Source organism: Malaya genurostris, chromosome 2 (assembly GCF_030247185.1).
Source record: "Malaya genurostris strain Urasoe2022 chromosome 2, Malgen_1.1, whole genome shotgun sequence".
Lineage (NCBI taxonomy): Eukaryota > Metazoa > Arthropoda > Insecta > Diptera > Culicidae > Malaya > Malaya genurostris.
In genome coordinates this window covers 152,915,671-152,933,956 of record NC_080571.1, presented here as the reverse complement: position 1 = coordinate 152,933,956, position 18,286 = coordinate 152,915,671, and the positions used below count along the sequence as shown (strand labels likewise).

The 18,286-nt window shown below is 38.5% G+C and overlaps 1 protein-coding gene across 1 annotated transcript in view; it reads right to left on the bottom strand.

The window, feature by feature from the left end:
- Positions 1-501: 501 nt before the first annotated feature.
- LOC131427862 (protein PFC0760c) overlaps positions 502-18,286 on the bottom strand; it is a 151,333-nt gene continuing 133,548 nt past the window's right edge. The window contains exon 4 of the mRNA XM_058591415.1: positions 502-803. Coding sequence (XP_058447398.1) covers positions 535-803 — 269 coding nt within the window. The 3' untranslated portion in view covers positions 502-534. The remainder of the gene's footprint in view (positions 804-18,286) is intronic.

Genomic DNA, 18,286 nt, shown 5'->3' with positions numbered 1-18,286 from the left:
GTGAGATATAAAATTTGATTAGTTTATTAGTCCAGAATTAAGACTGATTTCCCCCGAGTGTGTCACTTTCAACCCTACTTTTGTATTCTATCGAATCAAAATATTACGATCGAATGTAAAAAAATGTAATTTGATCGATCGAGTGATGCTTTTGTATGGAAAACTCAGATTCGATACAAAATTTAGTAGTGCATGAACGAAACACAGAATCACGGTGTTTATCACTGCACACATACAACGTGGTAGAGAAATCATTGTACGGAAATTACATGTGTGTCAGTGGTATAACAGATGAGCGCTAAATAATGCTGTCTTATTGGTGGTTGCAACGTTGAGGTCTGGATGCCTAAACCCATCATGAGTGCGTGTACAAGGCTGATATAACAATGTTCAATTCGTACCACTGTGGTTTTAGGAACTTTAGCTCGTACCGCACTAAGTTCACTTGCACTTACGCACATCAATTTGAAACGCAAAGATTTTCTTACATAGTAAAACACGTTGTGATGTAAAAATTTTTTAATCATGCTATTTTCAATCATTTAATTCATTTCGCTGAGAACTGAAATAACTAACAAGACCACTGAACTCGCTAATGCTTTCAGAATCAGTTTCACTAGAGTTGAATGTTTGTGTTGTTCCAATTATTTGTTCCATTGCAAACTCTTCAGTGTTGACAGGTTGTAAAATCTCAAATGAACTATGCGTAGATCGACCAGTCTGCAGACTCGGCAGGAGTGATGTGTAGAGTGTCGTATCAATGTTCGAAGTACCGTCGTAATGATGCTGCATTATGAAAGGTTCTGCAAATAGAAAATTATATACATTTCATCTAATACTTTTCTGATGTAGAAAGAATATACACTGTGAAACTCAATTTTCGAACCGAAGCCCGAAAGCCCAAAATATCATTCGAGCCAGCTCATCGAAGAAGTAAAATGTCGGTGTGCGTATGTAATGATAATAATAATAATAATAAAAATAATAATAATAATAATAATAATAATAATAATAATAATAATAATAATAATAATAATAATAATAATAATAATAATAATAATAATAATAATAATAATGATAAAAATAATAATAATTTTGTTTTCCATCAGAAGGGAAATTAGGTAGTCTACCTTGAGTACGCAAGGAATTTTTGTTGTTCGATTTTAGAGGTTTTAACCTTAAGGACATTCGCCTCTTCGGCCCAGAAAAACTTTCTGACCCTATGTGCGGGGTTGGGAATCGAACCCAGGCGGGCTGCGTGAAAGGCATCGACTTACCCATCACACTATACACCCAAACCTCCATTTACGAACCTTATATATGTATGTATGTATGCTTACACACTCACTCGTTTGCGTATATGTGTATATATTTATACATATAAATGATCGCTTTTACTTCACCAATATTTTGTATGTATTAAGAAATACAAATATTTGCACACATGCGTACGTATATTGATACATATATACATATATAAGTTACGTAAATGGAGGTTTGGGTGTACCCGTCCCCCCGCAAGGAATTTATTAGTTGAGATCTGACATCACGATATTCCACGCATGTCCAAACGACATGATCAATATCGCGGTAACCTTCGCCACAAGCACAATGATTAGTCTCGGAAAGTCCAATTGAGCATCTAACTTGTATAGATTGGACATGAGTCTTGACATCACAGGAATGAAGTCCCTACTCACATCTAGCCCCCTGAACCATGCTTTTGTCGATATCATAGGAATAATTCAGAGCATCAACTGACCCAGATCATCTATATCTCAAGAAGCTTGCCAGCAGGCAAGTGTTTTTTGACGAGACGCGCTTTAGAATTCGTTGAAAGCAGTCGATCGCTCATAAATTTCACCCTCAATAGCAACACTTTTAGCAAAAATATCGGCGCTTTCATTACCTGAAATGGAGCAATGAGCCGGGACCTAGACTTAGAAATTATTATTCAATATGTCGTTCAGGCACTGTTTTAGTTTGCCCAAGAAAAACGGTTCATTCATTTTTTTTGTTTTTTTTTTCATTCATGCCAGTCATGTTTGAGCGAATGGCTTGAATTGCACTCAGACTATCTGAGAAAAGGAAATAATGGTTTGAAGATAATGTGACGATTACACTCAAGCTATGATGAACTGCTGCTAACTCTGTAATATAAATAGATGCAGGTTCTTGAAGCTAAAATGAGGCCGAAAGAATATTGTTGACAATACCAGGCCCAGTAGTCTCTTCAATTCGTGATCCTTCTGTGTAAAACATTTTCTTAGAGCCAATAAACCTGAACTTAATTGAAAATTTGTAGGACATCCATTGAGTGTAGGTGCTCCGGGATTTTATTTAAAAGTTCTTGAAGGTTTGCCATAAATAATTCACATAAAAACGGGGATAGTGGATTACCCATTGGTACCCCTTGTAATAGTTTATAAAATTCCCCTCTGAATTTGAAATAATTTACATCCATTCAAAGCCGAGTTAGAGTAAGATAAGACCGTACTTTGCATTTCCATAGACTACTACTATTTTGTTGAAGTAACCAATCTTCCAACAGATTGATTGAATCCTTCACTGGGACACTTGGGAATAAGGCGGTTACATCGAAAGATACCATCATTTAGTCATCTTCGATTTCGCCTAAATTCTGAAGTTGAGTAGCGAATACCTGTGTGTTAGGAACTGATTTACTGAAGAATTTTTTGGCACTGATTGGAATTCTTTTACTAGCCATTTGGTTTATGAACCTTTGGTAGTCCTTTTATTTTGGATAAAGAAGAGTTAGAAACTTTTCATAATATCTGGAAGGAGGTCGGCTCTTTGTTACCTATAAGGGCCGTCACTGATTTTTTGGCCATTCCACACGCCGACCCAAAAAACCTCCGATACAGTTTTCAGAAGACTTCCTAATCAATCGTTCATCTCAGAATTTTACCAACGAACAAACAAAACTGCTCAGTCTTGGGTTAAATTATGCAATTTCTTCTAAAGTAAACCTCGAACAAGTTATTATAGACGTAGAAACAGGCCCAAATACCTGTAATCTTTCTTTTTCTCAAATTAATGATGCCAGAACTATTGTAGCTGATATCATTAAAAATACTTCATTGACAAATCAACAAAATATGGGTGATAAAGAACTAGTGAAACAATTGCGGGAAAAGCCTGTATTTTATTTTAAGTCTGATAAGGGAAACAATGGTAATTATGGACAAAGAAGATTATGACAATCTGATAATCCAAAAAATCAATGACGGTCCTTATAGGAAACAAAGAGCCGACCCCCTACCAGATATTATTAAAAAAGTAGGTAAAACTCTTCATGAATACAACCTAAACTTCGATATCAATCTCATTAGTCTCAAAGTTTCTAACCCCTCTTTATCAAAAATAAAAGTACTACCAAAGGTTCACAAATCTGGTAACGAAATAAGGGAAATCATTTCTTCAGTAGGGGCCCCAACTCAAAAAATCTCCAAATGGCTAGTAAAAGAATTCCAATCCATGCCAAAAAAATTCTTCAGTAAATCAGTTCCTAACACACAGGTATTCGCTACTCAACTTCAGAATTCAGGCGAAATCGAAGATGACGAAAAGATGGTATCTTTCGACGTAACCGCCTTATTCCCAAGTGTCCCAGTGAAGGACTCAATCAATCTGTTGGAAGATTGGTTACTTCAACAAAATAGTAGTAGTCTATAGAAATGCAAAGTACGGTCTTATCTTACTCTAACTCGGCTTTGCATGGATGTAAATTATTTCAAATTCAGAGGGGAATTTTATAAACTATTACAAGATCATGAACTCACTACTAATGACATAAAAATCTTAAGACAAATTTCCAATCCATGGAAATTAGATTCACAAGAAAGTTTAAAAATATTCAAAAATAACTCCATCTCTTTATTGAACCGAGACCAAGGGAAAAGATCTTCTTGGCTTTTCCAGTTACTAGCCATATCCAAGGAAATAAACAAACATAGAAAACTCTTAACTCTTCCAGTTTTTCTGTTACCTGTATTTTTCCTTTTCAATTTTTTTGTTCCTTTTGTGGTTTACCTATTTACGCTTCACTACTTACGTTTGTATAAAAGGAACCTCACTGCAGCATTCTTTCAATAAACTTATAAAACCGATACACTGAAGAAGGATGTAAATAACATTCCGAAATACGTATCTGTATTATAACATTTGATACACTTTCGGGAAAATAGTGACTTTGGGAGAGTGTAATGACGTGACATAGTGGAATTCAACGGTACAACAACAGTACTATTAGTGAGAATATTCTACTAACAGCTCAAACAGAAATTTAGTAGCCTTTCGAAATTATTAAGAACCAGGGGATTCAGTACCTGAGAAAGATGAGTGAGATCCATTTTGGAATATATGACCACTATTTCCGGTACTTCCGGAACCGGAGACCGGGAACCAGGATAGCCGGAATCGGTTTGCTTAGTTGCCTACTGATAATAACAATTGATTTGTGTAGATTTGAGACCAGTTTAGATTTTTTTTTACGTTTTTTGTTTCGCCGGTGTAAGTGACGTTGTACAACATTGAGCACACTTTATCCTATAACTTCGGAACCGGAAGTCGGATCCGGATGATTCAGGAATTTCATATGGGAACGTGAAACCTTTCGTTTGAATCTAAGTTTGTCAAAATCGGTTAATTTAAGTTTGCATCGATTTTTGTCGGAATTTGCTTATAATATTATGTGACATTACATCTAATGGTTTTATATTTGTGAGTCTGTATAACTCATTTGTACTAAACCAGGGAGGACGCTTCTAAATCATTTTCCGAATTTTATTCTGAATCCTTTCAAGCGTTTTCTTCGCGGTGAAACAACAACTTGACCAAATTGGTACTGCATAAAGCATGGCTGGTCTGAAAATTTCTTTATAAATTAATAATTTGTTTGTTTAATTAAGCTTAGAATTTCTGTTTATAAGAGGATATAAACATTTAATATATTTATTACACTTTGCCTGGATTCCTTCAATGTGATCCTTCAAAGCGAGTGTTTTTGTCATACGTTAAACCTAAGATAATTAATTGCTTTTTTTGCTGCAATTGGTTTAATTTTCCATGTTGACAGATAATCACTGAAAATATTTAAGCTTATTACTCTTAAGGAAATAATCAAATGAAAAACATTTGAATTTTAACCAAGAGTCTAAAGTCTTCGCGATATTAGAAGACTTTCAACAAGAATATTAAAGATTCCATCATTACCAGGAGCCTTCGTGTTTTCAAGTTTCCTAATAATTGACTTAATTTCATCAAAATTCGTCTCAGTAATGTCATTTTGTAACAAAACTTGAGTTGAAATATGATCATAATACAGTGAGACTTCATTTTCAATAGGACTTACAACGTTCAAATTAAAATTGTGGACACATTGTCGTCGATGAACATTCTTCAACCGAATGAGCAGTTGAAGATTGTCATCGATGATAGGAGAGTTTAATTTAGTTTGAGCTTTGGGAACTGAAAGATTTCTAGCTTCGATAATGTAATAATTCAAATTATCTATCGCTGTGTCGATGTCCGTAGAATTTTCTAAAATAATTTCATAATCCACATGATTTTCGATGTGAGATCTGTATTCAAACTAATTGGTTCTATGATAGTTGAATATAGAACTAATTGGATTAATTAAAGCTTCGTTGGAAAGTCTTAATGTTACAGGAAGATGATCTGAGTCAAAGTGTGTAATCGGTTCGCTATAAATGTGACTTTGATCTGTTAGAACCAGATCAATTGTAGAGGGATTTTTCACGGAAGAGAAACAAGTCGGATTACTGGGATGAAGAACTGTAAAGTAACCAAAAGAGTTGATCATGAATTATTTTACCATTACTTTTATTTTGCCTACAATTCCATTGGACATGCTTTGCATTTAAAAAAATTTAATTTTTCACCGGTGCATTGGAATGGCAAATATGTCCAGCGATGAAAAGAATTCCATGAATGGTTTCAACTTCAATTCCCAAACATTCTATTTATTTATTTGTCGTCAATCAAAAGTAGTCCATAAGGATAATTACAATAATCGTCTTAAATCAGTATGTTAAACTATTCTAAATACATCACTAAATAATTTATAATTTAGTATGAGTAATTAGCTTACTGAATAGAACTGAATTTTTTTTTTTGTTTCAATTATAGAGGCTTTAACATCTTAAGTCATTCGCCTCTTCGGACCAGAAAATCTTTCTGACCCTATGTGCGGGGTTGGGAATCGAACCCAGGCGGGATGCGTGAAAGGCATCGACTATCCCATCACGCTATACCCGTCCCCCGACTGAAATATTGTTTTAGTTTGTTTTTTGACATAGTGAAATCGACAGCTTCTGAATTCTTGTTGTATACAGCCATCAATTGATTTATTGGCCCATTTTTTGCATAGTTTGTTCGCTGGTGGTTTGTAATAAAAATATTTCGATTTCTTAAAGGCCGAGATGGTATGTAAAAATTTAGTTTGGACCTGAGTTGACTGGAATCTATGCGATTCGAGACAATGTCATTTAGAAATGAGACCATTGGAAATTCTCTGCGTTCTTTTAATGTTTGAATACTGATCAGCATACAGCGAGCTTTATAGGACGAAAGAGGAAGTCTTGTCCAACCTAATTTACGAAGTGCAAATAAAAAAAATTGTTTTTGAACTGATTCAATTCGATCTTCTCATGTGATTAAGTAAGGTGACCAAACTAAGCTACAGTATTCTAGTACTGACCGAACATAGGCAATGTATAATGTTTTAATTGTATACGGATCGTGAAAACAGTAACAAAATCGTTTTATGAATCCTAGCATGTTATTTGCTCTGTTTATGATTGTATTATAATGGTCAACAAAAGTCATTTTAGAATCTAGTATTATTCCTAAGTCCCTAATTCTTTCGCATTTTTGAACTGTTTCACTTCCAAGAGTAAGTATCAAGTCAGGTGTATTTCGTTTTTTACTGAATGTTTTTTCACATTTAGTAGAAGAAAACTTTTGTTACACCATGTATAAAAAGAAAGAATTTCTTCTTGATAAACCCTGGCATCCTCACATTTCTCTATCTTAAAAATAGTTTTACATCGTCTGCGTATATTAGAATTTTTATTTTTTTTAACAAAGGACATGTCGTTAACAAACAAGATAAATAAAAGAGCACCTTAATGAGATCTCTGGGGGGCCCGGAGCTAACGTGAATGGGGCTCGACTTTTTACCCTTAAATTTTACAATTTGTTGACGATTTGTTAAACAAGATTCCAACCATTTAAGAAGACCTGGTAAGATTCCCATTTTCTGTAATTTAAACATAAGAATGGGTATGTCAACACGATCAAATGCTTTACTGAAATCTGTATAAAGAGCTTCAATGTAATTTCCCTTGTCCATAGCGGTCAGGGTATGGTGGACGAATTCAAGTAAATTAGTAGTAGCGGTACGTCCTTTGAAAAATCCATGTTGCATGTGAGTAATTCTATTTTTTATTTGACTAAACAGTTTGTCATTAACGATCGTTTCAAAGAGTTTCGGAATGCAAGAAAGAATAGCAATCCCCCGATATTTGCATATGTTTGCATTTTCCCATTTTTGAAAATTGGTATAAGGAAAGAGTTTTTCCACGTATCTGGAAAAACTGCAGACTGAAGCGAATTATTAAAAAGCCAACACAAAGGGATTGCAAGATCTAATGCTATTTTTTTCATAAATTTGGGTGGAATCCCATCAGGTTCAGTTCTTTTAGAGACATCCAATTTGTTTAGGGCATCTATTATGTCTAGCACTTCGATTTGATTTATATTAATATCTTCAGTAAACTCTGAAAAGAAACTTCGTGTAGATTTGTTGAAAAAAATTAGCGAATGTTTTCCTGTAGATACATTCTTGACGGAAAGTTTTCTGATTTCAATTTGTTTCTAACATAGCTAAAGAATTTTTTTGGGCAAGACTTTATTTCCTGTTTTCTTGAGTTATACCCTTTAAGGCCATCGTCCAAGTACCATGCGCGCGGGTGGTTTTAGGAAATTTTCGATGGAAATTTCGAAAAATTTGACAAAACCAAAAACATACAGACCTTTGAAATACTTTTATCTATCTACAGGGTGGAAATGACTGGAAAATTCGGAGGATTTTACGAGTCTTATCAAAAATAGCGCTGAAAAAATGAGCTTTTTTTGTAATTTTTCACAATTATTTGAAAAAATAATTCGATGGAATGAAATTTTGTTTTCAAAAAAAAACCTCATGCTGGCAACAAGGATCACATTCGGACACATTTTTGGAAAACCTTTTCACGCTTTTCATGGAAAATCAACGAATTTCATATAACCGATTTCGCGGAAATTTTTGAAATTCGTGGATTTTCTATGAAAAGCGTGAAAAGGTTTTCCAAAAATGTGTCCGAATGTAATCTGTGTATCCATAATAAAGTTTATTTGAAAAAAAAAGTTTATGTCATCGCTTTATTTTTCCAGATAATTGTGAAAGATCACAAAAACACTCATTTTTCAGAGCTATTTTTGATAAGACTCGGACAATCCTCCGAATTTTTCAGCCATTTTCACCCTGTAGATAGATAAATGTATTTCAAAGGTCTGTATGTTTTTGGTTTTGGCAAATTTTTCGAAATTTCCATCGAAAATTTCCTAAAACCACCCGCGCGCATGGTACTTGGACGATGGCCTTAAATGCAGTATCAATTGCTAAACTTAATTGGTCACAGAAGTGTATGTAATTCGATAAATTGTCACTATTATTTTCTCTTTTGTACTTTTTATGACCTTTTTGTTTTCGATTTCTTAGGTTTTTAATATGCTTGTTATACCAAACAGGATACTTTGAATTATTATGTCGCCTAATTTTTTTCAATGGGACATCTTCATTTATTATGCCGTACAGCAGTGTGTAGAAAATATCAACAGAAATTTCGACATTTCCTTCGTTTCTAAGGAGTTCTTGCCAATCTATTTCTCGTAGCTTACGACTAATACTATCATAATTTGCTGAGTGATAATCGAAAATCTTCTCATACTCGTAGTCGTCGGGTCTATTAATCTGATGTATAAATATTGAGAATTCGATTGCTGTATGAAAAGCTTCAGTTTTCCACAATTCTATTACACAGCAATCATCGTGAATATTAGTAAATAAAAAATCTAAATAACAGTTTTGCTGATTTTTTACATGATTAATTTGATTAAGGCCTTAACCGAATATTCTGTCGAATAAGTAATGAAGTCTTTCATTCTCCCCAACGAGATGAAGTAAAATGCTATCACTTTCAGCGTCTGGAATAAAGTCGATATTGCGCTGATTAAAGTCTCCATATAACAGATCGGCTGAAAAGTTCGTATCGTTTCTATGAGAGGGCGCCACTAGAATTAAATCCATACCATTTTCAGTTAGTACCAACCTTCAAAAGATACGTGTATAAATTTGACAGCTGTCTGATTATTAGTTTGTGAGATATTAAATTTTGAGTGAAGCTACTTTTGTTATTGTGAGAAAAATGGAAAAAAAGGAATTTCGTGTGTTGATGAAACACTACTTTTTGATGAAAAAAAGTGCCGCCGATACCAAAAAATGGCTTGATGAGTGTTATCCAGACTCTGCACCGGGCGAAGCAACAATTCGTAAGTGGTTTGCAAAATTTCGTACTGGTCATATGAGCACCGAAGACGATGAACGCAGTGGACGTCCAAAAGAGGCTGTTACCGATGAAAACGTGGAAAAAATACACAAAATGATTTTCAATGACCGGGGAAAATCTGGAGAATACGGCCTCATCCACCGTATTCTCCAGATTTTCCCCCAGTGACTTTTTCCTGTTCTCAGACCTCAAGAGAATGCTCGCTGGTAAAAAATTTAGAAGCAATGAAGAGGTAATCGCTGAAACTGAGGCCTATTTTGAGGCAAAGGACAAATCGTACTACAAAAATGGTATCGAAAAGTTGGAAGATCGCTATAATCGCTGTATCGCCTCTGATGGCAATTATGTTGAATAATAAAAAACGAATTTTGGCAAAAAAATGTGTGTTTCTATAAAACGATACGAACTTTTCAGCCGAACTGTTATATGAACATTAACTTCCGAAGGAAGCTTAGTCATGATTTCATCAGCAACATGCAGAAACCTTTCATATGTGTCTTTTTGGGAATTGTTACGAGGAAAATATACTGAAACAAAAATATGTGTTTCACCTGTTAAATGAATTCTTACCCATACGTGTTCAAATTCTTTAAATTTCGTAGTCATTTCGGATTCAAATTCTGCTAAAACAGAAATAAGAACACCTCCCCCCGATTTTTATCAGATGTATGGAGTTCACGATCGTTTCTAAAAACGTTGTTGTTTTCGAAGACTTCCGTGCTGTTAACGCTTTCATCCTAACTAGTTTCGGTTGCTAGAATAATTCCATACGAGCACCCTAAAATATTTTTATGGATTTCATTAATCTTAAGTGCGCTCTTCATACAGTTAAAATTTTGACAATATGCTACGATTTCTGTCGACGACGCTAGATGAGGAGATTTTATTGAACATGATTGTTGACTTATGATAATATTGTCATTATTCTCTTATAACTTTAGTATTGAAAGAAGGAAAAATTCGATGTTCAATTTGCCGTTGGACAAAAATGGCAACTCCACCACCCATTCCAGTAAACCTATCAAATCAATGAGCCACACAATGCGGATTGCTTTTCAATTTGACATTTGGTTTAAGAAATGTTTCTGTCACAATTGCAATATGAATTTTGTGAGCTAAAGATCAAGCATTCCAATTTAAAATATTCAAATAATTATTTAACATCACTTTTGAATTTTAAATTCATTATAATATTATTTGCAAATTGCCATCCAACTTGAAATGCTTCAAAGAGTGATGAAGTAGAATTCATTTGGATGACCATTTGGAAAAGTTGATCTTGTAGGTAGATCATTTTATTTTCCGTTATATCGCCTAAATCGACTTCGTTTAAAGAAGCAAATGGCATTGAAGGAATATGGTTAGGTGAATATCTACCTGTTACGCTAGTGTAACTGTCATTAGAAGAAGGCGTGGCCGATCTACCTATTGATAATTTTTTTTCGTTAGAAGAGGAATTGGAAGGCGTACCTGTTTTTTGTTTTAAATTAGACGAAATGTCTTAGAAGACTTAGACGTCTCATTTGTACCGTTTTCTTTATTTTCAGGTATGTTCTGTAAATTGAAGCTTGTTGATTTGCCTTGTTGTTGTCTAATCGAACGAGCGTTCAAATTTTTTTTCTGACAGGACATTTCAAATAATTGGATTTATGACTTCCATCACAATTAGAACATGAAAATTTATCAGTGGTTTCATTCATTGGACAGACGTCTTTCGAATGCGATTTACCACAATTCGAACACCGTATATCCATATGACAGTTTTTGGTACCATGGCCGACGCCTTGACAACGACGACGTTAAGTTTGCAATACCATTATTCCGTTTATAATGTTAACAATTATTTTGATGTGGAAAATAAAACGTACTTTTCTAAAGTTTTCAAATTATTTACATCACTTCGATTGAAGTGTATTGGGTAAAGTTCATGGGAAATTCCAGAGCGTGGTTTAGAAGTACTATTCGCTCTTTTTTCATAAGTTTTACTTGGGAAGGGACAAAACCAAGCAATTCTTTTAGTTCATTTCATCAGTACTTTGATCATTTGATAAGCCTTTCTAGACAGCCTTGAAGGGTATCTGATTTTATATCATAGGAATAAAACTTATGAAGTTTATCGGACAAATACCGGATAAGACGTTCGCAATCTTCCAATCCACCAACCAAGACTCGAAATTCTCCTAAAGTAGAAAGCTCAGTACGGAATGCTTTGAAGTCGGAGATCATTATCGTCACTCGAGGCATAGATTGTTATTTCTTCCCAGAACGACAAGCGACTATTTTGGGAATTTTCGAAGAATTTTCTTCTATGTCGCTACAATCCGATTCAGGGAGAATATCGTAAATATTGTTAGACGGCATAGGATAAACGGAGGGGAAGTCCGTCCGTTGTCTTTTACTTTTACATTCAGATTCTATAAGATCAGCTGGAGATCCTGCACCCGGTAACAAACGACAACGGTCAACGATGTGTAAACTTTGCCGCCTACCGAGGAATGGTAGTTCGAAGAACCTTCTTTCCCCGCAAAGATATCCACAAAGCCACCTGGAGATCACCGGATCAACATATGGAAAATCAAATCGACCACGTTCTCATCGACGGGCGATTCTTCTCCGACGTCATCAATGTCCGCACTTACCGCAGTGCCAATATTGATTCTGACCACTACCTTGTCGCGGTTTGTATGCGTTCAAAACTATCGACGGTGTACAACACTCGTCGCACAGGAACGCCGGGACTCAATCTCGAGCAGCTACGTAGCATTCGTACTGCAGAGGAATACGCGCATCAACTAGAGTTAGTGCAACCAACAGAAGAGCAACTTGGCGCGGCGACTCTTGAAGACGGCTGGAGGAACATAGGGTCCGCCGTGAGTAGCACTGCTGCAACCGTTCTAGGTACGAGGTTATCAAATCGAGGATATGACTGGTTTGACGGCGAATGTCAGCAGTTGGTCGAAGAGAAGAATGCAGCAAGGGCGAGGATGCTGCAACACCGCACGAGGGTGAACGAGGAACGATACAGACAGGCACGGAACAGACAGAACACTGTTTTCCGGAGGAAAAAGCGCCACCAGGAAGACCAAGATAGCAAAGCGATGGAACAGCTGTACCGCGCAAATGACACATGGAGGTTCTGAACCGCTCACGTAGAGGCTACACGCCACAGGCCGAAATGTGCAGACCAGTGGTAACTTTCTCACGAACGAACGTGAGGTGAGCGACAGGTGGAAACAGTACTATGACGAGCATCTGAATGGCGAAGCACAATATACAGAGAACGGTACAGGAATCAATCTGGGTGCACGCCCAGCCGACGACAGATTCCCAGCCCCTGATCTGTCGGTAATAAGTAAGGAAATCGGCAAGCTGAGGAACAACAAAGCCGCGGGAAATGACCAGTTGCCAGGCGAGCTGCTTAAACATGGAGGAGAGGCACTGGCTAGAGCGCTGCACTGGATGATTTCTAGGAATTGGGATGAGGAGATTCAACCGCAGGAATGGATGGATGGAGTGGTATGTCCCGTCTACAAAAAGAACGATAAGCTAGACTGTTGCATTTACCGCGCAATCGCATTGCTGAACGCCGCCTACAAGGTACTCTCTCAAATCCTTTGCCGTAGTCTATCACCAATAGCTAAGGAATTCGTAGGGCCGTACCAAGCAGGATTTACTGGAGCCCGGGCCACTACGGATCACATATTCGCGATAAGACAAGTACTCCAAAAGTGTCGTGAATACAACGTACCCACGCATCACCTATACATTGACTTCGAAATGGTATACGAATCAATCGACACAACTGTAGCAGATATTGCACGAATATGGTTTCTCGGATAAACTGACGCGATTGGTCAAAGCAACGATGGATAGAGTGATGTGCTACGTCCGAGTATCTGGGACGCTCTCGAGTCCCTTCGAATCTCGGAGAGAGCTACGTCAAGGTGAAGGACTTTCTTGTATCTTGTTCAATATTGCCCTGGAAGGTGTGATTCGAAGAGCGAGGATCGATACTAGTAGCACGATCTTCCGAAAGTCCGTACAACTTTTTGGCTTCGCTGACGATAACGATATTGTGACACGTAACCTTGAGAAGATGACGGAAACCTTAATCGGACTGAAAGCTGAAGCTAGGCGTATCGGACTGGCCATAAATGCGTCGAAAACAAAATACATGAGAGGAAGAGGCTCTAGAGAAGAAACAGATCTCAAAAGCATTCGTGCCTTGAGTGGCTGGCGACGAGCAGGCATGGACCCAGTTATGTGGAGAAGTATGCTTGATACAGCAAAGGACACCCCAGGCCTATAGCTGTTAGGTAAGGTAAGTAAGATCGCTCTGGTTGGTGAACGACTAGACAATGCGCAATTCAGACCCCCTCTTGTCCAGTAACTAGTATCCCTACCTCCCCGCGGTGCCGGCTGGGGTACGAGTAACCATGGGAAAAATCGGGTAACCAACCCCGGTGGGATCCTTGGTCGTATGTTTACAGGGGGGGGGGGTGTTGCTTGCCATCTCTTTACAGAGAGCGAGTCTATCCGAGCGTATGATCCCCATGTTGGGGCGACTCAAAACAGCATCTGTTCTCCATGTTAGGAGAAGCTGATTACCGTCCTTGTGTCAGTGTGGGACTCTAAACAGTGCTGACACGATGGCCTCCGGCGAGACAGGACGTTGGTGCAGGTCTAACAAGCCGGCCGGAAAAAAGAAGTTACGAATAATGATGGAAGAAATACGACTCGGAAGAATCGGCAAAGACCTACGCGACGAACTAAGGACTACGATTGGAAGCTTGGCACATGGAACTGCAAACCGCTTGGCTTCCCAGGATACGACCGAATGCTGCATGATGAGCTTCAAATCCGCGGTTTCGATGTCGTAGCACTGCAGGAACTTTGTTGGACGGCACAGGAGGTGTTGCACAACCAGTGTTCTAGGAACGGGATTTGTAGTGTTGGGCCAGATACGCCAGCGCGTGATTGGGTGGCAGCCAATCAGTGATAAGATATGCATATTGAAGATCAAGGGCCGTTGTTTTAGTTACAGCATCATTAACGTGCACTGCCCACATGAGACGAGACCCGATGAGGAGAAGAAGGTGTTTTTGCGCAGCTGGAACGAACTTACGACAGCTGTCCACGGCGTGATGTAAAACTCGTCATCGGCGACATGAATGCTCAGGTAGGCCGGGAGGCAACAATGTACAGGCCCGTGATCGGGCTGGACAGCCTGCACACTACAACAAACGACAACGGCCAACGATGCGTAAACTATGCAGCCTCCCGAGGAATATTAGTTCGAAGCACCGTCTTCCTTCACATAGGTATCCACAAAGCCGCCTGGAGATCACCTGATTAACATACAGGAAATCAAATCGACCACGTTTTCATCGAAGGGCGATTCTTCTCCGACGTCATCAATGTCCGCACCTACCGAAGTGCCAACATTGATTCTGGTCACTACCTTGTTGCGGTTTGTGTGCGCTTAAAACTATAGACGGTGTACAACACTCGTCGCACAGGAACGCCGGGACTCAATCTCGAGCAGCTACGTAACGTTCGTATTGCACGCATCACATATTTATTGACTTCAAAGCGGCATACGACACAATCGATCTAGACCAACTATGGCAGATAATGCACGAATACGGTTTCCCGGATAAACTGACGCGATTGGTCAAAGCAACGATGGATAGTGATGTGCTACGTCCGAGTATCTGGGACGCTCTCGAATCGTAGAGAGGGCTACGGCAAGGTGATGGACTTTCTTGTATCTTGTTCAATATTGCCTTGGAAGGTGTGATTCGAAGAGCGAGAATCGACACGAGTGGCACGATCTTCCGAAAGTCCGTACAACTTTTTGGCTTCGCTGACGATATTGATATTGTGACACGTAACCTTGACAAAAACAAAATGCATGAGAGAAAGAGGCTCTGGAGAAGAAACTCTACGCCTCTCACCACGAATATTGATAGACGGTGACGATATCGAAGTGGTTGACGAGTTCGTGTATTTAGGCTCACTGGTGACCACCGATGACACCAGCAGAGAAATTCAGACTCGTATTTTGGCAGGGAATCGAGCGTACTTTGAACTCAGAAAAACCCTTCGATCGAGAAAAGTACGCCACCGCACGAAATTGATCATCTACAAAACGCTCATTAGACCGGGTGTTTTCTATGGCCTTTTCCTTTGAATTTACCTTTGAATTTACTAGTATTATAGGAAAAAGTAGGAAGTTGTGAAGGAAACTCTTATATCAGCGTAGCCGCAACCTTCATGTATAAACTTTGTTATAGAAGCATGCACATTTTCGAGCATTACTCAGCACAGCAATGTTGTAAAAACAAAGTTATTTTTTTCACGGACACTGGTCACTGCCTCTGGCCTATTGACAGTGGTCTCGACTTTCGGTAGAACTTCGGGAGAAAGTCGGATGAACTTTCTACTTAGAATCACAAGCTCGGCTTGTACTAAAATCTTCGGGCTTTACCCGAAAGTAAATGTTAGGAGCTTAAAAACCCATAGTTGGGAAGAGGTAGTAGGTTAGTCAGTCTCAGAGTGTCCATTAGTCTCGGGCATCGGCCCGTAGACAAGTTAGTTAGTCGGTTCCAAATAGTTGACGGTAAATAGCCGTTAGTAGTGAGTCAGGCTCAAGCGATTAACCGAGGTGTTGCACGGCTGATCAGTTCCGAAGTGCCAACGTGATACACGATAACCGATCGTGACTAGCAAGTTCAACAAAGTGGCAATCACGACAAGCGGTCGAAACTTGACTAAACCAAGCAAATTTGATTTAATCGCACGCGAGTGTTCTGCATTTCAGACTTGCAGTTTTGTTTTCTCTGTGTTTTCATTTCACCAGGAAAACAAGTCTATCAATTAACCCTCTGCTGTAAATAGATTAATATAAAAGCAGAAACGAAAAGTGCATTTCACCAGAACCGAAAAGTGTATATCACTAGAAACAAAAAGTGCATCTCACCAGAAGAAAAACAGTCAATTACGGTCAGGATCGTAATTATTTACAGCTAAAAATTATTATAGCCCCTTCCAGGGGATTTGTTTTATAATTTTAAGGGCTCATTGATAAATCAAAAAAAGAAACTGATGTGGAGGCTGCCTGGGAAAAAAAAGTACGGCTGTGTAAAGTCAGAGACATAACTGGATGTCGTGAATACGAATATAACACGCTTTATTTATGCTTCCGAATTCGAATTGGTAGTTGATCGATTGTTTGAATTGTGCAACTTTCCCCTCTTTCATTACTAGAAATTTACAAATTAGTTACATTATACATTCTGAAATATTAAATATTATGAAATAAGCGGTATAGTTCTTTATAATAAAAAATGGTGGCTCTGAAAAGAACTTTTTATGAAAGCGTTCCTGATGAAGAGTGACGAGGTGAGTTAGTTCAGCACGCAGACTCTGAATTCTAAACCCATATTCCAGAACTAAGCTCTAAAACTTGAAGACGATTTTTCGCCATGACTACCAGAATGGGTTGTATAGAGTACAGTAAAGTAAATTTCCGCATAATTCTTTAGGAGTATTATTATGGTTCTAAAAAGAACCGAATAGAAGAAGTCTGGAATAAAGAACTGGATCCTGAGTTCAAAAACTAAATTTAGAACCAATAACAGACTCAGAATCCAGTTTCAATTCTAGAACTGCAATTTCGAAACTCAAATTAGTTCCGGAATACAGTTCCAGAATCCAGTTTCAGCACGCAGGCTCTGAATTCTAAACCTCGTTACGACTACCGAACGTTACCACTAGCTCTCCGTCGCTGCTGGTTTAACTCCTGCGATGGCAGTCTTCTCGCCTTGATGGCCAGCAAGCGAATGAAAGTTGCTACCTGAGCGTTTGAGGTTTTAACCACGTAGAAGGCGCTCTCTCCGTCGCTGCTGGTTGATGGTTTAACTCTCGCGATGGCAGTCTGCTCGCCTTGAAGGCCAGCAAGCGAATGAAAGTTGCTACCTGAGCGTTTGAGGTTTTAACCACGCAGAAGGCGCTCTCTCCGTCGCTGCTGGTTGATGGTTTAAATCTCGCGATGGCAGTCTGCTCGCCTTGAAGGCCAGCAAGCGAATGAGAGTTGCGACCTGAGCGTTTGAGGTTTTAACCACGCAGAAGGCGCTCTCTCCGTCGCTGCTGGTTGATGGTTTAACTCTCGCGATGGTAGTCTTCTCGCCTTGAAGGCCAGCAAGCGAATGAGAGTTGCGACCTGAGCGTTTGAGGTTTTAACCACGCAGAAGGTGCACTCTCCGTCGTTGCTGGTTGATGGTTTAACTCCCGCGATGGCAGTCTGCTCGCCTTGTGGCCAGCAAGCGAATGAGAGTTGCTACCTGAGCGTTTGAGGTTTTAACCACGCAGAAGGTGCACTTTCCGTCGCTGCTGGTTGAAGGTTTAACTCCCACGACGTCTGCTTCCATCGAACACACGAACAGAAATGATCGATTTTCACCACGATTCCCCTTTTATACGCATTCAGTTGAAGATATGTGCCTGACTACCTCAAAATAGTCATCCTTGCGCGAAAAACCCAAGCGAAAGTAAAGAGTTTTTCGCATTATTTTGAAATTTTGAGAATACTTAATTTTTGAGTTGTTTGTGATTATCTCACACTGTTCAAA